The sequence below is a fragment of the Anabrus simplex genome, chromosome 7 (genome assembly GCF_040414725.1).
Source record: "Anabrus simplex isolate iqAnaSimp1 chromosome 7, ASM4041472v1, whole genome shotgun sequence".
NCBI lineage: Eukaryota > Metazoa > Arthropoda > Insecta > Orthoptera > Tettigoniidae > Anabrus > Anabrus simplex.
This window is the reverse complement of record NC_090271.1, coordinates 180,207,558-180,230,074: the sequence shown is the minus strand read 5'-3', so window position 1 is coordinate 180,230,074 and position 22,517 is coordinate 180,207,558. Positions and strand designations below refer to the sequence as shown.

Genomic DNA, 22,517 nt, shown 5'->3' with positions numbered 1-22,517 from the left:
GTCTGTGACATCTCCAAAGAATGCAATGTTAGAACGGTGCAACACAAGGAAAACTTGGTGTGGCACATCGTCTTGGTTCCCTCTATTTTTCGTACCCTCCATGAGCGACTCTACCATTCTGTTAGGTAACCTATCCTCCTTCAATCACCTCACATCACCACATCACTGAAGCTAGTTTATGTGTACAGCTTCATGAGTTGAGTTCATTCCTAACTTAGACTTATCTCCTCATCCTGTGTACACCTGTTTGTATCAGCGATCATGCTTATTACTTTCATGTCTATTACTTCAAACCTTTGAATAAGATATCCTGAGTCCACCCAGCTTTCATTCCTGTACAGTAAAGTTTTTCTGAAAAAAGACCGGTGTAAAGATAGTTTTGTCCACAAGCTGACTTCTTTCTTACAGAATAGCATTCACTGCAAATTTCACCGCATTAGCTTTGATATACCTTGATTCAGTCTCGCTTACTATACTATCATCCTGGGAGAATACACATCCTAAATACTTGAAATTATCCACCTGTTCCAGTTTTGTATTCTCAGTCTGACATTCAATTCTTCTAGGTTTCTTCCCTACTAACATCACATTAGTCTTGGAAAGGCTAATTTTCTATCATACTCATCACACCTGTTTTCAAGTTCCAAGATATTAGACTGCAGGCTTTCAGCACAGTCTGCCATAAAGACCAAGTCATTAGCATAGACCAAACTGCTTGCAACATTTCCACCTAACTTAATCCCTCACTGCTACTTTATATAGTAAACTTACTGGACAAAAATTAGTCACCCTAGCGCGCACGCACAGATGGATTGTTAAGCCTCTACAGATGGCGCAGCGAACGAGTCCCATGCTCAACCGCACGCGCACTGCCTCTACGTGAGCATAATGCAGTAGCGATCAGTGAGACATCGATGTGTCAAGCGGACAGTGTACATCAACATGGGTAGATGAAAGGATGTGATAGAGTGGCAAAAAGGGACCATCGTGTTTGACTGTGCCCAAGGCCATGCAGTGCGTGAAGTTGCTAGATTTGTTGGTGTTTTGCAGCAGATTGTTCAATGTGTCTACAAGCAGTTGTGTTCTACACGTGACCACGAAACGAGTCAGATTTGTGGTCGAAAAAAGATCCTGACTTGTGAATCAAAATTGCTTCCAAAACACACAGGAATTGCTGCAGTCAGTGAATGTTTGTGAGAGAACATTTTGACTGGAACTGCATGCAATGAACATTTAGAGTCAGTCACCTCGCAGGAGGCCATTGTTCACTCAGGCACATAAAACTGCAAGTCTTCAGTGGGCTAGAAATCATCAAACATGGACAGTAGCTGACTGACGGAACGTACTGTGGTCTGATGCATGTCGTTAACTGATGCATTTCTTCCTGGAGGTATGTAAGGTCAGATATAAGCTGGAGGAGGGTCTGTGATGTTTTGGGGGTATTTTTCGTATCATGGATTGGCCCGCTTACAGAGGTAACCGCTGACATGAACTAGCATGTTTATTTAAACATTCTGGATGATCAGGTTTTGCCTTTCGGTCACTTTCTGCATGATGAATATGCTTTTGATATCCCAGTTATTCAAGATGACAACAGCAAAGTTCATTGGACTGGATGCATATGTGATTGTTTTTATGAATGGTTCCACTTCCCCCCCTCCATCACATCTTGACTGGTCTGCAAAATCACCTGACTTGAACCCCATTAAAAATCTGTGGGACATGTTGAAACAGCGGGTAAAAGGCAGACATCAGTATGCCCGCAGTTTGATGGAAATGCGCTGTCAAATCCTTAGCGAGTGGCTTCACCTGGATGTGACATACAAGCACAACCTTGTGGACTCACTTCCTAACCGAATCAAGGCGGTTATCAAGTCCAGAGGTGGAGTTACACGGTATTAAATGATGCTTTTAATGATTTCTCCAGGGCTGACTAAATTTTGTCTGGTGAACTTACATGATCCGTGTAAACTATGAAATCTGAGTGAGTTGGCTGTGCAGTTAGGATTGCGTATTTGTGAGCTTGCATTTGAGAGATGATGGGTTTGAATCACGCCAATGGTAGCCCTTAAGAGGGCTTTCCATGGTTTCCAATTTTTACACCAGGCAAATGTTGGGACTGTACCATAATTGAGGCCATGGTCACTATCTTCCCAATCAATCAATCAATCAATCAATCAATCAATCAATCAATCAATCAATCAATCAATCAATCAATCAATCAATCAATCAATCAATCAATCAATCAATCAATCAATCAATCAATCAATCAATCAATCAATCAATCAATCAATCAATCAATCAATCAATCAATCAATCAATCAATCAATCAATCAATCAATCAATCAATCAATCAATCAATCAATCAATCAATCAATCAATCAATCAATCAATCAATCAATCAATCAATCAATCAATCAATCAATCAATCAATCAATCAATCAATCAATCAATCAATCAATCAATCAATCAATCAATCAATCAATCAATCAATCAATCAATCAATCAATCAATCAATCAATCAATCAATCAATCAATCAATCAATCAATCAATCAATCAATCAATCAATCAATCAATCAATCAATCAATCAATCAATCAATCAATCAATCAATCAATCAATCAATCAATCAATCAATCAATCAATCAATCAATCAATCAATCAATCAATCAATCAATCAATCAATCAATCAATCAATCAATCCTGATCTGCATTTAGGGCAGTCGCCCAGGTGGCAGATTCCCTATCTGTTGCTTTCCTAGCCTTTTCTTAAATGATTTCAATGACATTGGAAATTTATTGAACATCAAGTTATTCCAATCCCTAACTACCCTTCCTATAAATGAATATTTGCCCCAATTTTTCCTCTTGAATTCCAACTTCCCAATCCTAGTCCTCTCCCATCCTTGCATGGCCAAAAACCTTTGATGTGTTGGTGCAACGTTAAACCACTAGCAAAAATAAAAAACAAAAAAACAAAAAAGGAAAATCTCTGAACAACAAAGGTGAAAGATAACTGCTTTTTCTAACCCTTGTAAGTACCTAAACCAAGAATTCATTCTGCCATTCTCACTGCTTCCTAATTGTCAACATAAATGCCTTTGATTGCTTTTAATCTACCCTTAATCCCATAGTCCCCCGGTATGGCTAACTCTGTCATATGCATTCTCTAGATCAGGGCCTCTCAGGGTGCATGCACTGTGCACGGTGCAAAAGACGACTTTGTTTGGTTGACCAGAGTGCAGACCCCCCACTCCTCGATTTGGAGCAATAGCGCTGTCTCTCTCTTTCCCCTTGCCTGTCTCGCTCGCTCCCCCTGTCTCCCTCTTCCTCACTTGCTCCGTAGCGCTACAAATCCGAGCCGAGCTTAGCCGAGTAGCCCAGAGACGAAGCGTTGGTCCGAGCCGAGTGGGACCGATGCACAGTGTGCCTCGATTTGCACATGTGAGATTTTGGACACTTGAGAGCCCCTGCTCTATATCTACAAAACATAGACATAACTGTCTATTCTTCTCGTAGCATTTTTCAATTACCTGGTGTATACCAAAAATCTGATCCTTGCAGCTCCTCTGTGGTCTGAAACCACACTGGTTTTCTCAACCACTGATTGCACTCTCCCTTCCAAGATGCCAGTGAACACATTGCCTGGTATACTGCTCAATGAAATATCTCTAGTCGTTGCAATCTTTCCGGTTCGCTTTATTATAGATAGGTGCAATACTGTACTTTTGTCTAATCAAAAGGTACCTTACTAACATTCCATGCTATCCTTATTACTCTATGAAGCAATTTCATCCCTGCCTTCCCATTATATTTCACCATTTAAGGTCTAATTTCATCTATTCCTGCTGTTTTATGACAAAGGATTTGATTTACCATGCTTTCCATCTCTTCAGCAGAGAAATTTAAATTCAAATATCTCCGGAATAGTAGAATTTATAGACTTTTTCATGGAGGTTAGCTGTGGAAAGAGGCATCCACTTATATGGCAGACTGTAAAGTCAAATGAGTTTGCTGTTCTCTTCTGAAAAAGAAAGTAAATAAATAAATTCACTAATATATACTAACAGAATATACCAATAGCAAAAGTTCTTAAAATATAAGTTAATAATTGCAGAATCCTATGTGTCGCCGTTAGCTAGTGACAGTACCTGACTGACTTTTTAAAATTGGAATTTAGTTAATAATGTTTCTTTTATTTTTTTCCTTTTTTTCCAGAAATAATCTGAAGATGTCAGTTTTTCACCCTAGAATACTGCGATTTATACCAAGTTCTTTGTGCTGGTTTCAGAAACATTTCAAATCTGAAAGGACACCAGTAGCACTGCGCAGTAAGAAGGAGAAATCAAGAAGAATAGACACGGTATGGCAATTCTAATAATAATTAATTAGTGATGGACTCTTTGTATTTTGGTGTTATTTTCCACAGTTTATGGGTGGTGTGAATAAAAATGAGTCTAAGCGAGTGAGTGTGTGTTCGCTGAGTGCCTGAGTGTCTTCCTGCTGATGAGCTTCTACTCCGCATTTGCGGTGAATAAAAATATAGAGCGGAAGCACAGCGTACACTCGAGTGTCTGGAGCAGCCTCAGTGTCACTGATCAAGGTCGTGCACGTGCCATGTTATATAACACCTTAGACTGTGATAACACTTCGATGACTTACGGGTAGTTCAATGCTTAACATGGCACTGATAGTGTGGAATTCCAGTCCGCTTTTATCTCAATTTTAAAGGACATACAATTATGTTTTCTATTGCTATTTGCTTTACGTCGCACCGACACAGATTGGTCTTATGGCGACAATGGGACAGGAAAGGCCTAGGAATAGGAAGGATGCAGCCGTGGCCTTAATTAAGGTACAGCCCCAGCATTTGTCTGGTGTGAGAATGGGAAACCATCTTCAGGGCTGCCGACAGTGGGATTCGAACCCACTATCTCCCGGATGAGAGCTCATAGCTGCGCGCTCCTAACCGCACAGCCAACTCGCCTGGTAATTATGTTTTTCAAAGTCACAGTTGCTGGATAAGAAGCACAAGTAAACAAGTACAATAAATGCAGTTCAGTGTGAACTACTCGCTAAATTTAACTTAAACATTTCCGTCCAACAACTGTCTGATTGAATGAATGGTCAGCATTGAGGCCTAAGGTTCAGAGGGTCCCGGCTGGGTCAGGGATTTTAATCGCCTCTGATTAATTCTTCTGGCCCAGAGACTGTGTGTTTGCATTTGTCCCAACACTTTCCTCTTCATATTCGCACAACACACTACGCTACCAACCATCACAGAAACATGCAACAGTGATTAAATCCCTCCATCTAGGGTTGGCGTCAGGAAGAGCATCCGGCCGTAAAACAAGGCCAAATCCACATGCGTGACACAACTCGCACCCAGGACCCCACAGAGGTGGTAAAAGTGGTAGAAGGAGATGAAGAATTTCCGTCCAACAACTGTTGGTAAAAAATTACAAAACATGAAAAGTAGACTGATATATAAAGTAGAATTAAAGCGTATGGGAAACAAATGCATATCGTTAAATAATGGGAGAAGCGGCTGATGAATCTGATGCAGAAGGAGAATAACCCTACCATCGGTAGGTACCAAAGGTAGGAAATCATAGCCTGAATATTACGACATTAATAAATTGAGGAAAATGGTAGGTCTATAAGTCTTGCATCCGTGAGATAATGGGTTCGATCCCCACTGTCAGCAGCCCTGAAAATGGTTTCCCATGGTTTCCCATTTTCACACTAGGCAAATGCTGGGGTTGTATCTTATTTAAGGCCACGGCCGCTCCCTTTCTACTCCTACGCCATTCCTATCCCATCGACTCCATAAGACCTATCTGTGTAGGCGTGACGTAAGTAAGTTGTAAGATCTGCAGAAGTTGTCATCCCTTCAACTTCCTACAGAGGCGTCATAACCCGGCAAACATCGGAATTTCTCCAAATTCGGAAGTCATAGACAGAGTCAGGCCGTGATACATCTACACTGGTTGAATTCTTCCTTTCCATTGCAAGTGGCCTGTACGTTAATGCTGTACAGTCTACAGTTCCGACAGCATAAGTGAAGCTCAAATGTTCTTGCCACTTAGCCCGTGCTTCCTGCATCTAAGCAACATTTGCTGGAATTTTATCTAGTAATCTGCTTTCATTTCTCTTCATGTCAAAACCTGCGAAAATGTTTTTGACTCCACTCTGAAACCCAGGTTCACCAACATAATGCAAGAAGATTTACAGTTTTTCTTCATTTGTTAGTGCACCACCTCGTGTTTCTTTGGAATGCCGAAGGAAATGCTCCGCTAACCATTCAGCATGCTCCTTGAAAAATCCACAGCCTGTTTCCAGTCATCTGACCGGGTCAGGAATGGAATGAATGAAGCGGTGAGGATAGGAATCATGTCAGCTGCCAAAGCCTGCCTCACTCCTTTGAGGCAATGATTAATGACTGACAGATGAAATATAATGATATTGGAGAGTGCTGCTGGAATGAAAGACGACAGGAAAAACTGCAGTACCCGGAGAAAAACCTGTCCCGCTTCCGCTTTGTCCAGCACAAATCCCACATGACGTGGCCGAGATTCGAACCACGGAACCCAAAGGTGAAAGGACGGCGCGCTGCCGTCTGAGCCACGGAAGCTCTTCAGCATGCTCCTTACTGGACCTATATAATACTCTGTAATCAAGTTGCGATGATTTTGTTCTTTCTTTCTTTCTTTATCTGCTTACCCTCCAGGGTTGGCTTTTCCATCAGACTCAGCGAGGGATCCCACCTCTACCGCCTCATGGGCAGTGTCCTGGAGCTTCAGACTCTGGGTCTGGGGATACAACTGGGGAGGATGACCAGTACCTCGCCCAAGCGGCCTCACCTGCTATGCTGAACAGGGGCCTTGGTGGGGGATGGGAAGATTGGAAGGGATAGACAAAGAAGAGGGAAGGAATCGGCCGTGGCCTTAAGTTAGGTACCATCCCGGCATTTGCCTGGAGGAGAAGTGGGAAACCACGGAAAACCACTTCCAGGATGGCTGAGGTAGGAATCGAACCCTGAGGCTGAGTGAACCCCATTCCAGCCCTCGTACCACTTTTCAAATTTCCTGGCAGAGCCGGGAATCGAACCCGGACCTCCGGGGGTGGCAGCTAATCACACTAACCACTACACCACAGAGGCGGACTAGACGATTCTCTGCGAAGTTTATATAATTTTCTTTTCCGATTAACCACCACTATTACCTCTGCCATGCTATTGAACGTGACACTATCATTTGGAGTCACCTACTGAGTTAGCTCAAGAAACATGAGCAGGCGCTTACCGGAAAGAGTGCCTGCTTTATCTTTATTCACCAGAAATCTGGAGCACCCACTCTGCTACTCGAGCGACTGCAGTGTGTGCTCAAGGTCACAGGTCTGCTGTGAGTAACTGCTTCCGACAGGCGGTTTTTATTCACCTCATTGCAAGCGCCTGTTCTAAATTTGCGAGTAAAGAGTGCGTGCTCATTTTTATTCACACCACCCTATGACTCACTTGCTTCTGATGGCAGGTTTTAATTTGGACTTGTATCTAATTTTGCAATTCATTTACTTTTCCTTTTGCATCATGTTATTTTTCCTTTATATACAGTACTTGTAGCAGAATCAAATTGCTGTCCAACAACGTCTAAGTCACGGATGACACCCTACATCTACTCTAATCTGCTTGTCATATACATACCTTGGTCTACCCCTACCGTTCTTACCACCTACACTTCCTTCAAAAAAAACTGCACAAGTCCTTGGTGTCTTAAGATGTGTCCTATCATTCTATCTCTTCTTCTTGTCAAATTTAGCCAAATCGATCTCCTCTCACCAATTCGATTCAGTATCTCTTAATTTGTGATTCGATCTATCCATCTCACCTTCAGCATTCTTCTGTAACACCACATTTCAAAAGCTTCTATTCTCTTTCTTTCTGAGCTAGTTATCGTCCATGTTTCACTTCCATACAATGCCACGCTCCACACGAAAGTCTTCAAAAACATCTTTCTAATTCCTATATCAATGTTTGAAGTGAGCAAATCTCTTTTCTTAAGAAAGCTCTTCCTTGCTTGTGCTAGTCTGCATTTTATGTCCTCCTTACTTCTAACATCGTTAGTTATTTTACTACCCAAGTAACAATATTCATCTACTTCCTTTAAGACTTCATTTCCTAATCTAATATTTCCTGCATCACCTGCCTTCGTTCGACTGCACTCCATTACTTTTGTTTTGGACTTATTTATTTTCATCTTGTACTCCTTACCCAAGACTTTGGCCATATCATTCAGCAGCTTCTCGAGATCTTCTGCAGTCTCAGATAAAATAACAATATCATCGGCAAATCTCAAGGTTTTTATTTCCTCTCCTTGGATTGTGATTCCTTTTCCAAATTCCTCTTTGATTTCCTTTACTGCCTGTACTATGAAAACATTGAAAAGGAGGGGGGACAAACTGCAGCCTTGTCTCACTCCTTTCTGGATTGCTGCTTCTTTTTCAAAGCCCTCAATTCTTATAACTGCAGACTGATTTTTATACAGATTGTAGATAATTCTTCGTTCTCGGTATCTGATCCCAGTCACCTTCAGAATCGTAAATCAACATTATCGAATGCCTTTTCTAGATCTACGAATGCCATGTACGTGGGCTTGTCCTTCTTGATTCGATCCTCTAAGATCAGACATAAAGTCAGGATTGCTTCACGTGTTCCTACATTTCTTCTGAAGCCAAATTGATCTTCTCCCAACTCATCTTCAACTTGTTTTTCCATTCTTCTGTAAATAATACGTGTTAAAATGTTGCAGGCATGAGATACTAAACTAATGGTATGATAGTTTTCACACCTGTTAGCACCGGTTTTCTTGGGAATAGGTATAAAAACATTCTGCCGAAAATCGAATGGGACTTCTCCTGTCTCATACATCTTACACACTAAATGGAATAACCTTGCCATGCTGCTTTCTCGTAAGGCAGTCAGTAATTCAGAGGGAATATCATCAATTCCAGGTGCCTTGTTCTTATTTAGGTGTCTCAGAGCTCTGTCAAACTCTGACCTCAAAATTGGGTCTCCTATTTCATCAGCATCAACAGCCTCTTCTTGTTCCAGAACCAAATTATCTACATCTTTACCTTGATACAACTGTTGGATATGTTCTTGCCATCTTTCTGCTTTTTCTTCTTTCCCTAGAAGAGGCCTTCCATCTGAGCTCTTAATATTCATACACCTAGATTTCCTTTCTCCAAAGGTTTCCTTGATTTTCCTGTATGCAGCATCTACCTTTCCCAGGACCATACAACCTTCGAGATCCTTGCACTTCTCCTTCAGCCATTCTTCCTTTTTTTTTTTTTTTTTTTTTTTTTTGCTAGGGGCTTTACGTCGCACCGACACAGATAGGTCTTATGGCGACGATGGGATAGGAAATGGCTAGGAGTTGGAAGGAAGCGGCCGTGGCCTTAATTAAGGTACAGCCCCAGCATTTGCCTGGTGTGAAAATGGGAAACCACGGAAAACCATTTTCAGGGCTGCCGATAGTGGGATTCGAACCTACTATCTCCCGGATGCAAGCTCACAGCCGCGCGCCTCTACGCGCACGGCCAACTCGCCCGGTAGCCCATTCTTCCTTAGCTACCTTACACTTTCTATCCACTTGATTCTTTATTCGCCTGTATTCTTTTCTGCCCTCTTCATTTCTAGCATTCTTGTATTTTTGTCGTTCATCAATCAGGTCTAGTATCTCCTGAGTTATCCACTGATTCTTAGTTGATATTTTCTTCCTTCCTAACATCTCTTCAGCAGCCCTACTGACTATCCACTCTTCCTCTATTGTGTTTCCTTCAGCCTTTTCATTTAGTCCTTGTTCAACATGTTCCTTGAAATAATCCCTCACACTCTTTTCTTTCAACTTGTCTAGATCCCATCTTTTTGCATTCTTTCCTTTCTTCAATTTCTTCAACTTCAGATGGCATTTCATGACCAACAAGTTGTGGTCAGAGTCCACATCTGCTCCTGGGAAAGTTTTGCAATGCAACACCTGGTTTCTGAATCTCTGCCTAGTCATAATAAAGTCAATTTGATACCTTCCAGTGTCTCCAGGTCTTGTCCACGTATACAGCTGTCGTTTATGGTGTTTGAACCAAGTATTGGCAAGGACTAAATTATGATCAGTGCAGAATTCAACCAGCCGAGTTCCTCTTTCGTTCCTTTGTCCCAATCAAATTCTCCTACTGTATTACCTTCTCTTCCTTGGCCTACCACTTCATTCCAGTCTCCCATCACAATTAGATTCTCATCACCTTTTACATATTGTATTAAATCTTCTATCTGTTCATATATTCTTTCGATTTCCTCATCATCCGCTGAAGTAGTTGGCATATAGACCTGCACTATTGTGGTGGGCATTGAATTGGTGTCTATTTTGACGACAATAATTCTTTCACTATGTTGGTCATAGTAGCTTACCCGCTGCCCAATTTTCTTATTCATTATTAAACCAACTCCTGCATTTCCCCTGTTTGATTTCGTGTTGATAATTCGGTGTTTGCCTGACCAAAAATCCTGTTCTTCCTGCCAACGTACTTCACTTATACCAACTACATCTAACTTTAGTCTATCCATCTCCATTTTCAGATTCTCTAACCTACCACACCGATTCAAACTTCTAACATTCCACGCTTCAACTCGCAGAATGTCAGTATCCATCTTCCTGATGATCGCCCCCTCTCGTGTAGTCCCCACCCGGAGATCCGAACGGGGGGACTAGTTTACCTCCGGAATATTTTACCCGGGAGGAAGTCATCATCAGTACATCGTTCATACAGAGAGAACTGCATGTCCTCGGGAGTCAGTTACGGCTGTAGTTTCCCATTGCTTTCAGCCGTGTAGCAGTATCAACACAGCTAAGCCATCATCATCATCATCATCATCATCCTAAACCATCTCCAGTTTCCCGGGTGTGGTATATGAGCCTCCTCCATCTCATCCTGTCCTTGTACCATTCTTCCTCCACCAACTTGTCCCAATCATGACCTCTCAGCATTACATCGCTCTTAACTAAATCTATCCATTTCCTTCGTGGCCTTCCCACGGGTTGTCTTCCTTCTACCTTTCTGTCAAATTCCTTCCTTGCAGTTCTGTTTACTGGCATCCTCTTCATGTGACCAAACCACTTCAGTCTTAATATCTGAATCTTATTTAGGAGAGAATTGTCTATTCCTACTTCTTCTCTAATTTTCTCATTCCTAATCTTGTCTTTCCTGGTTTTCTGGATCATAGTGCGTAGGAATTTCATTTCAGATGCCTGAAGTTTGGAATTATCTCTATTGGTCAGTGTTGTGGTTTCGAGACTGTATGTAAGAATTGGTGTATAATAGGACTTGTACAATGTCATTTTTGTTTTCATGGGTATTTGCTCATCCCACAGCAGGTGTCTTACCTGGTGGTAGAATTGTGTTGCCTTATTGATTCGATTGTTCACCTCATGTTTTGCTAGGTTATCATTTGATATAATGCTACCCAAGTATTTGAAAACTGGAACGCTGTCCAGTTGAGCTTCATTTAACATGACTATTGGTTCTGCTCCTTCCCCATACACTTTTATCACCACCGTCTTGGTCTTGCTGACGTTTTAACCATATTTCTTAAACTCCTCATTCCAGCTTTGTATTCTCTCTCCCAGTTCATCTTCTGAGTCACTCCAGATCGCAACATCATCTGCAAATGTGAAGGCTTTGATATCTCCATGTTCTTTCCTTTTAATAGATTTCATTACTACATCCATTACAATAATAAATAGAAGTGGTGACAATGAGCTGCCCTGCTGCACTCCTCTCTTTGTTTCAAACCAGTCCAACAAACCACATCCTACTTCAATACAGCTTCTGTTCCCACTATACAACATTTTCACTTTGTCTATGAGGCTATCTCGCACTTGAAGTTCTTTCATGCATTGCCAAATTCTTTCCCTTGGTACACTATCGTATGCTTTCTCAATGTCCAAAAATATTAGGAATAAAGGCTTGTTCTTCTCCCAGTATTTTTCCATTAGCATCCTAATTGCAAATATAAGGTCTGTAGTTGACCTTCCTGGTCTGAAACCATACTGCTCTTCTTCCAAAATTGGTTCAACAATATCTCTGATTCTGGTCTCCATTATTATTTCCAATATTTTCAGGACATGAGACAGTAGTGTGATATCACGGTAATTAGTACATTTTCGTCGGCTTCCTTTCTTGAACAGAGGTACAATGATGCCCATCTTCCAGTCCTCAGGAATAGTATTTTCCTCCCATATCTTGTTGAGCAGTCTATAGAGCCATTCGATTCCTGGAACTCCCGCTGCTTTCAGCATATCTGCACTTAGTTCATCTACGCCCACTGCCTTTCCTTTCTTCATGCTCTTGAGCGCATTTTCAACCTCAAGCCATGTAATTGGTGGTTCAGTTGTGGTTCCTCGACTTGGCTCTCCTCTATCCGTTGTTATGTTTTCTGTATCTCCATTCAGCAGCTTTTCGAAATAGATCTTGAGTTCTTGTTTAATTTCTCCCTCTTCTAGTGCCAGAGTTCCACCATCACGTTCTATTGCTTTTATGGTCTCTTGATCCCTTCGCTTGTTTTTCACTACTCTGTATAGCAATTTCATATTTCCTCTACTGTCCTCTTCCAGTTTGTCTGCAAACTCATTCCATTTCTTCTCTTTTTCTTCCCTTACAATGTTCTTTACAGCAAGTTTCTTGTTCCTGTATACTCCTTGAAGTCTTTGTATTTCTTGTTCATTTCGTTCTTGTCCCTGTTTTTGTTTCTCCTTGTCCAGTGCCTTCTTTATTTGGTTTCTTTCTTTCACCGCTGTTTTCACTCTATCATTCCACCATGGTGTCTCCTTTTTTCTTTTGATAGAACTTGTAACTCCACATAGGTTTTTGGCTTCTCCCACAAAGGTGTCTTCGAAGGCCTTCCATTCTTCATTAACGCTGGTTACTTCACACTTCGGCAAACTCTGTTGAATCCTTAGTTTGTATTCTTCCTTTATTTGGACGTCTTGCAACTTCCAAGTTTTAATCCTTGGTTTTTTCGTAATAAGTTTCTGCGTTTCATTTGTCTTATGTTTGAAGTCTACTACCAACAATCTGTGGTCACTGTCCATGCTTTCACTAGGGATGACCTTTACATCTATGATGTACCTGCCACCATCTTTATTTGTGATTACGTAGTCAATCAATGTTCTATACTGGCCATCCCAACTGTACCTTGTTATTCTGTGACTGTCTCTTTTTTTGAAGAATGTATTTTTGATTATAAGATCATTTCTTCTGCACAGATCTAATAGTTGTTCTCCTTCTGGGTTCCTTTGTCCAAATCCATGTGGACCAATGATGTTCTCGTACCCAAGTCTGTCTACCCCAACTAGCGCATTTAGATCTCCAATAATAATAACATTTTCCTCATTAACTGTATCTTCCAGGTCTTGCCGAAATTTCTCTTTGTCTTCCTCACTGCAGCCTGTCTGTGGGGCATACACTTGTATGATGGTGTACTTAGTGTTCTCCAGTTTCATGGACATTTTAATGATTCTATCACTTTTGCAGATAACTTCAGCTGTAGCATCAGTCCTTTTGTTAATTAAGAATCCAACACCATTTTTCGCTACCTTCTCCTGTCTACTCCAGTATAATTTATAACCTCCAGGAAGTGTCTTACTTCCAATCCCTTTCCATTTGGTCTCACTTAATCCCAATATTGATATTTTTCTTCTATCCATCATGTCTAGGAGTTCTTCTAACTTTCCAGTTAATGATAGAATGTTCATAGTTCCAATTCGGTATTTGGGTCTCTTTTTTATTTGGGGTTTCCTTTCAGAACATTGTATATCATCAGCCTTACGGTCATCATACTTTACAATTGTCTGAGAGGACGTGTCAGTCCGGTCTATAATATTCTTTCCGAGGCTCTTTTTCTTATTGAAAGCAACTATACTCAATACTCTCCTGCTGACTTGCTAGGCCTAATGCATAAGAGGATTTTCTTTCAGGGTTTACTCCCTTAGCCTTTGAGGATGCCTTCCTCATCCTACAAGGCAGTAGGTTCCATCTGTACACCCCAGAAGGATGGGTTGCCTCTTCCGCCATCTCCGCCGTACCGAAGTCCATCTTCTCCGCCGTAGATGCCGTTGAGGTCTTCACCCTTAACCCAGGGCAAGGGCACTCCATATTTATGACCCCTGGAGAGAGGGTGTCCCAGTATTTTAAAACCCCCAGGAATTGGGCCACCTGTTGGTCCGCGGGTTGTATTGGTTATTTCAACCAGCCCTATATACTGTAGGGGCCCCCTATCCGCCACCTGGGGACGCGCTCTGTAGGGGTCAGGTTCCCCTGGTTACTTATTGGAAGTTAACCCCACCCACAAGGAGTAAGGTTATTTGCAGAGGCTAAGTATGTTGAGTATTATTACAAGGCCATATCAGTCAAGCATGAGAATATGCAAGGGAAATAACTTTATATAGGCCTTTTCCAGACCCTTTCTCTTCCATCAGGTGATCACAAGCTAAATTACGACTCATCAGTGAACAGTACTTGTTCCCATTGTTGTACGGTCCAACCAAGATGTTCCCTTGTGAAACAAAGTCGAGCTGTGCAATACTATTTGGTGCATTCTGGGCCTTTAGCACCTTTAGCAGCTCTTCTGTCTTGAAGATTGGCTTCTTCCAGTCTTCTTCGGACAGTTCTCTCACTAACATTGACTCCTTCGAACTTAGTGGAGTTGATTTCTTACTTCAATGGCAATGGTGTGACGTTTGCTGAGAACTTAGAGCCATAAGAAGTGATCATCTCTTGCTGATGTTGCTCTTCTTGAGCCCTGATCTGAGTCTCCTTGAATAGCCTCCTTGCATCTTCTTTATGGCTCTAGAAATTGTGGAAAGTTTGTATCCTTCTACCAACTTCATAAGTATGGTCATGGAAAAAAAAAACTGTATCTGAGGCTACAATTCCTTATGTTCATCATAATTCTAAACGTAATGTAGGATGCAACCATCTTCTACTAAAGCAAGAGTTTTTATAGCTTCTTCAGGATTTAACGGCATGTTAATTCTAGAAAACTGATTACAATAATGACATTACAACACTTCACACCAGGCACATGACTACCTTACCAGCCGTAGCCCTTCCCCATCCTCACCAAAAACCTTCATTGTTCAACTTTACACTAAACCAAAAAAGAAAATACACTTCAACAACAATAAGTGCTTGAAGAACAGGAAAACATTATTGCCTCACATCCAGTGATGTTTTCCAGCTGGTGTGATAAAAAAATAGAACTAGGGCAATAAACAATCCACAGTTCAAGTTTGTTCAAAAAACAAAGCCAACAGCCTCCCCTGTCTAAAAATATAGGATAAAGGTTAAACTTTGATTCAATAGATAATTACACATCATTTCTTCAACATTTATTACATTGTGCATTTTTGGTGCCGGTGAGTGTATTTGAAGATCCTTGTAAGACCCATTGAACAAGAATTCTTATCTGCATTGTAGCCACCTTGGAGGACCGTGAATCACGTGAAGCACTTATGTGTTCTTGTTCTAAGTACATTTCTGTGATGATGTCTCAAGAATTACTTCAAACAATCCACAGAAATTTCACAATATCTGCTATAATACCATTGATCAGTATTAAAGTGCAGTTGATGGTTAGTGGTGCATGTGAAGAATAACAATTAATATTCATAAAGAGAGTAAGGGACTATTCAATGTGCAGAGTATATTTGTTCCTGACTCGCTTCTGGAAGACACTTCCTTCACTTTGAAGACGATTAGTGTGAACTCTCATCTTCCCTAACATATGCAACACAAAATCAGACTGTTAAGATGGTAGACCACTGCAGGATCGATGCCGTAAAACTCTGATCACCAGGCAAGTTGGCTGTGCGATTAGGGGTATGCAGCTGTGAGCTTGCATCCGGGAGATAGTGGGTTCGAACCCAACTATCGGCAGCCCTGAAGATGGTTTTCCGTGGTTTCCCATTTTCACACCAGGCAAATGCTGGGGCTGTACCTTAAGGCCACAGCTGCTTCCTTCCCACTCCTAGGCCTTTCCTATTCCGTTGTCGCCATAAGACCTATCTGTGTCGGTGTGATGTAAAAAAAATTGTGATGCTATAGAAGGCTATTATGGATATCATAGATGATACACCACACCAACATGTCACTTCTGAGACAACTCGGCATGAAAACAAGACTGTCAACCCTTATGTGCCACTAGTTTTTGATTTACTGTGAATACATTGCCAGGAGACCAGACGCCATGGAAAAACTGATAATCAGGGAAAACTTGACAGCTGAAGATCCAGGGGACGTGTACCAACACAAGAACCTGACTAGACAGAGCCTGAAAGATCGATTGATCAGTCAGCCAGTCAGTCAGTTGTCAATGATCTGCATTTAGATAGCAGATTCCCTAACAATTTTTTACCTAGCTGTTTCTTTAATGTTTTCAAGGAACATGGACATTTAACATTTCCCATGATAAATTATTCCAATCCCGTACTCCTCACATAAATGAATATCTACCCCAATTTGTCCCCTTTAATTTGAATTTTATCTTCATATTAGGAAGCATACCACATTGTCGAGCATCTCGGTCTTCTTACCTCAAGTCTTCCAAACCCAAACTTTGTAACATTTTCGTAACACTACTTCTCTGTCGGAAATCACCCAGAACAAATCGTGCTGCTTTCCTTTGAATGTGATCCACCGTGCTCAGGATAGGGAATCCTGGAGGCAAACCAACAACATGCTTTTGGATCATGTCATCACAACCTTATGTATGGTTAGAACATGAGAGAGAGAATTTTTTTTTTCAATTTAGTGACACATTTTCCTTCCCTCTTGCTGTTTTTCTTGGTTTGCATTCAATGGTTTTTATCTTTACAGTAATACAGCACCTTTTTTTTTGTTGACGCGTGTATAGATTTCAGTCTCCTGTATGTCTCTTGTTATGAAAGAAAAGATGTACTGCAACTTCTTTCTTTGTTTGAAAATTATACCATTATTGTGGGACGATTAGTGAAACTTTAGATAATGTTTTTATTTTCATTTTTCATAATGTAAGTAGATCCTTTCAGAGGTACTGTTTTCTTATTTTTGTCTTCATTAATGTCGTTTTATAATTCTCAGTATTTTAAATTTTAATCAATTTTATAGTTTTAATATGTAATAATATGTATGTGGTTAAATGTAAGAGAGGCCTAGGAGTCCTAAATTTGCCATGGACAATAAAGGCTTTATCTATCTATCTATCTATCTATCTATCTATCTATCTATCTATACCACTTTGACAGATGGCTGAATATCAACGCTCTCTGTGGCCAGCATGAGAACTCTCAGGCAGACACGACAATGCATTGCCCAGCAAGGGAGTGAGCTTTTATAATAAATGTAGATTTTAACTGCTTTGAATGTGTGGATACTGATGTTTCAAATCAGAATGGAAAGAAGTATGGTAAAAGTAGATAACTAAGTTTTATTAGAAATATATTGTGCATGGGTTTTGAGTGTGACGTATGAAATTAGGTAGGATAATTACTTTTCATGTTCAAATTACACTCTTTATTTGATTAGTTTATTAATGTACTTATTTCACCTGAAGTAATTTAGCCAACTAATAAATAGTAGAAAGATTATAGTCTTCTAAAGGCTTGTTTGTATGTTTTTAGAGTCTCTGGCAGTTATGAGAAATACAAACCCAGGTTGGTTTAAGATTCTAAAGTGAATAAGCTGGATTGGGTCAAGCTATTCAGCCATTAGTAGTGGTTCATTAGTAAGTGTTTTGGATTTCAGCTTAAACACTTCGTTGATCAGCAACATGTTCGTGTCATTGGTGGGAAGGGTGGAGACGGAGCCATCTCGTTCCTTCAGTTGTGGTGCAATGCAGAGGCTGGACCTGACGGAGGTGATGGAGGAAATGGAGGACATGTAATCTTTCAGGTAACATGTACAGCTTTTAGTTCATTTTTTGATACGCTCTTTAAGCTGCAAATGAATTTATTCCTGTCTTTATTTTCGTTAATTTCCAGGCCAGCAACACTATAAATAATCTGAACCATTTGTCAGCAATTGTTCAGGCCGATAGTGGAGAAAAAGGATACAACAAAGACTGCAGTGGCAGGAATGCTCAACACACGGTTGTCAAGGTTGGTGCGCAGAGGTTATTTTGCATGGAATTTTGAATTGAATAAATCCTGCAAAACGAATATAGTATGCGAATAATCCTCATGCCCTTATTTTAGTAAGGGAAATTTGGAAAAAATCTATTAGTAATTTTATATCTTTGTTAAATACTTTTATCGAAAATCGTAAATACTGCAGTACAATAAATACTTCTGGTGTGCATTACCAATTTGCATGAGTAAATACGAATATCTCTGACGCAGACTGATGAGAGATCTGTGAAACTTCACAACCACTTATTCGTAATAGGCTGGGAAAACATTGTGCATTGCTAGTTTTCTTCTGAATACTGAAGTTATTTCATTCAAAAACATGTATGAGCCATACTTGGCTAACCTCACAACTCAAAATATTTTAAACTTTATTGCTATAGCTTTCAACTAACGTATTTCATTCATGACACACCACTAAAGTGTCTCTTTTCAGTTACATATTTGCATATCCTGTTTTCAGTTTCAGTGAACTTTGGTTTTTGCCTGCAAAATGTCAGGCTGTTACTGTGTATATGTTGAAGACAAGCTTTATTTTTCATCCAATCATGTATGGAACTGTTGTTCATATTATACTTTCTTCCAGCAGCACGACTACTAATTTGCTCTGCCTGTTCAATAAGGCGAAGCTCTTCTCTAGCAGTGGATGACCCGTAACACGATAACTTACACTGGCCATCCTAAACTTGTGATAGCTTAAACTGATGCCTTGCAAATGATACAATTTGTCAACGGCACGCTCCTCACTTATGGCAGGAACAGAGTTCCTAACAGTGTAGGAACACTGGACCAACTCTGACACAAATAATACCCATACCCCAAATTTTCAAAGAGATATTGCACCTGTCCCAACCGGCGTGTTATTTCAGGGGGTGTTAAGAATTGACATATGGCTAAAGATTCTAAAGATACTAAAAATTCTGAATCTCTAGTTAAAATAACGGCATACGAAGAAGTACTACATGGGTGGATGGGGCATGCAAAATTGATTTAGGCTCGTAAATTAACTCCCGAAATAGACCAAAAAATACAAAAGGGAGGCTCCGTGCAAGGAAAGCGGACAATGTTTTAATCGGTCACCAAGGGTAGAATTAGTGTCTACAAGAACAAGAACGTTGAACTGTTTCCTTTGCAAATGCTGAAGGAGCATTTTATTGAAAAAAAAAAAAAAAAAAAAAAAACCCAACAAACAAATATTGTTGACACTCCTATGCCACTTAATTTGACATTAAAAAATAATTAGAAAAACAAGCAAAACAGATTATAAAATTTGTTTACCACCAATCCATTTGGGTGGTTGAACCCACGATCGCCGAGGGTCGAAACAGCGATTCCTATGATAATAATGAATTCATTGTAATACCCTAGCCTATATGGTCGAGACCATTTATCTGTTAGGGTTGTGGGTGCGAACACATAATCTGTGTCATCGCCTCCACGTTCCCTGAGATGAGACCCACCAGGGATTATTCCGTATCACTCCGGGCTTCTAACCAAAGACATGTTATGGTTAATGGAAGGAATACAACAAAGGGACCCTAACCTAAACATCCAGATGTAGGGATTTGCCAGCAATAATATAATCAAATCTTAACTTATTATTTACTGCATAACTTGACATTTATTATTTAATTCCACATGCTGAGTTTACCAGTCACCGTCAACATCATCTTCGGGTATCGTCCTCAAGGATTATTATGATGACCTTTTTATATTCAGATTCCCATAAAACGATCATTAATTTCATGGTTATGATATTTATCAGTATCATTTAATATGATCTGCCTATTATTGTTGTTATTAAAATTACACTGTAATTATCTTTTTAAAATTACACTAGCCTGCAAGAAAGAACTGTTTTTGTGCAGTAAAAATTAAAATAGGTGGGTTTTATGAATTTTTTAACGCAGAATTCGAGAAAAAAATTAGTTTTGGCGCATCACGTCTGGTTTAGGGGCAATTTTACAAAATGTTATTTTGTTCTTACGTAAAATTGTTGATACTTAGTATTGATTAAATTTGATGTATTAATGTAAATTTCAGCTTGCAAAACGTAATCATATTTTGCATGCAATAAATACACATAAATGCTGCTTTGTAAGCAAGTAGATGGTTTGTATTATATTTTTAATGTATATTGAAATTCGTGAAACTGAAGCATAAAGCGCCTATTTAGTTTCGGCTGTACAGTTGCTTTTAAATTAATATAACCGTACCTTGAATAAAAATTACATGGTTAAACATGCATAGTTTTTTTACTTACATTATGTGCAGGTTAGATTCACACCTCTGTCTTTTCTCGTTTTCCGTGGAATTTCCTGGTTTTTGAAGTTCCCGAATTATCTCTAGAAGGGTCATCTTGTGCAAAAGACCAACAGTAATCGGTCATCATATTCACATCTCAACTTCCCTGATAGCGTCGTTCTGCATCTTCGAGATCCTGGTGAAACTTTTCATCTTGTTCTTCACTGACAGCTCCTAAATTTGGAGGGAAATAATCCAGATGCGAAGCTAAGAAATGAAGCTTAAGGCTCATATTACAACTGAGTTCCTTAAACTTTACCAACATTTTCCTTACAATTTCTTTGTACTGAGGGTCCTTAATGTTGCCAAGGAATTTAGTCACTACATCTTTGAATGCGTTCCATGCCTCTTTCTTAATTTTGGTCATCGTGTCTGTGAAATTTTTTCCTTCATCAGTTTACGAATCTGTGGTCCATCAAATACACCTTCTTTGATTATTGCATCTGATAATGAGGGAAAATTAGTGGATAAATTTTGGAAGCATAGACTACTTTTATCTAATGCCTTGACATACTGTTTCATCAATCCTAATTTGTGCAAGGGTGGAAGTAGAATTGTTTCACGGTCAATAAGACTTACATTCAAGACATTTTTGGATCCTGGTTGTAGTTGTTTCCTTTTGGGCCAATTCACTGTATCCCAATGTTTATCCCATGCCCTGCTATCCCATTCGCATAGGAAACAGGAAAATTTTGTATAGCCTTTTTGTTGTCCTGGCAACAATCCACTGATCTTCAAATCACCGCAAATTTGCCACCCATGCTCGTGATATTTAATTTTTCAAGCACCAACTTTAAGGTCTCGTATGTTTCAGACATTTTTGTGGAGTGTGCAAGTAGTACGGATGCCAGAAAATTTTGATTATGAAGCAAAACACTTTAAACTTCTTTTGGAAGAGTTAATAAAAACACACCAGTTACTAGGATCATACTCTTTCTCTCCCAATTGACGTAGAAGATTTGAAACATCCGTACAAAATACAAGTTCATCTTCATGAGTATAATACTCTCGGACTGTTATCTTTGCAAGGAAACTGCTTTATCAGTCCATCATAAACATTGCATAAGGGCTGGGGCTTTTAACACGTCTGTTTATTCAAGTGGTCTAAGATGAAAGACAAACGCTCAACTGTCTTATCTTCAATCCTACATACCTCACGGTCTATTGCGTATCTGGGGGAGTTTGTTATGAATTTACCAGGAAACTCCCAACTACAAAATGAAAATTTAGACAGCAATAAACCTGTAATAAAATGCAAACAATAACAAATCAAATCACATAATTGTATTCTTAAAAAAAGTTACGCAAGAACGTCTCTCAACATTACATCTTACGAATTCATGCAGATATTAAACACTGAATTGCATCAAAACTGGACGTGATAGGAAAAAAATAGCATCATTTTTGGAATCAGGGCAGCGATTTCCATAAGAATTACATATTTTCTATTTTACCGCAAAATCATGTTGGCTAGTGTTATTATTAGTCGTCACGTTGTCCAACCTGATATTTGTTTGTGAGTCTTGGTGCAGCTCATCTGATCTTTTATTGCGTGTCTAGGGTTTAAAGTACCGTGTAATTTGATTTATTTTCCTCTTCCCTTAAGTGTGTATCGTGTCACCGCTGATAAACCGGTAACATATTGGTAGCCATTTGAGAAAGTCAGAACTAATTTACGAACTTCGTATTTGCAAACTGAATTCTACAGGCAATGTCAGAGATGACACTAGGCCTTTTGAAACAGTCCCTTAATTTACCTGTAACCATTCCCGAGTTAACTACAGATGAGTTGCATGAATCTTTGGCCATGGTTAAAGATAAATTGGTAGAATTTAAGGCCCTTCTTGTGTCTTTTGGTGCTTCTGAGCCCTCGCATGGCCAATTAGCGTGGGTTAAGGCACAGTTATCACATTACCTGGACAGAATTAGGGATTTGTTGTCTCTCAAATTGCTGGCAAATGAGCGGCAGGTGTGTGAATCCCTATTAGTACAGTTTTCAAG

At 39.9% G+C, this 22,517-nt stretch overlaps 1 protein-coding gene across 4 annotated transcripts in view; it reads left to right on the top strand.

Annotated features, from left to right (window-relative positions):
• LOC136877022 (mitochondrial ribosome-associated GTPase 2) overlaps nt 1-22,517 on the top strand; it is a 172,074-nt gene that overhangs the window by 102,512 nt on the left and 47,045 nt on the right. For 2 of the 4 annotated variants that reach the window (XM_067150818.2, XM_068228513.1), the window contains 3 exons: nt 4,219-4,363; nt 17,833-17,979; nt 18,069-18,185. In XM_067150818.2, the coding sequence (XP_067006919.2) occupies nt 4,232-4,363; nt 17,833-17,979; nt 18,069-18,185 (396 nt within the window). In that variant the 5' untranslated portion in view covers nt 4,219-4,231. The remainder of the gene's footprint in view (nt 1-4,218; nt 4,364-17,832; nt 17,980-18,068; nt 18,186-22,517) is intronic. The other 2 variants (XM_067150819.2, XM_067150820.2) reach the window with 2 other exon arrangements.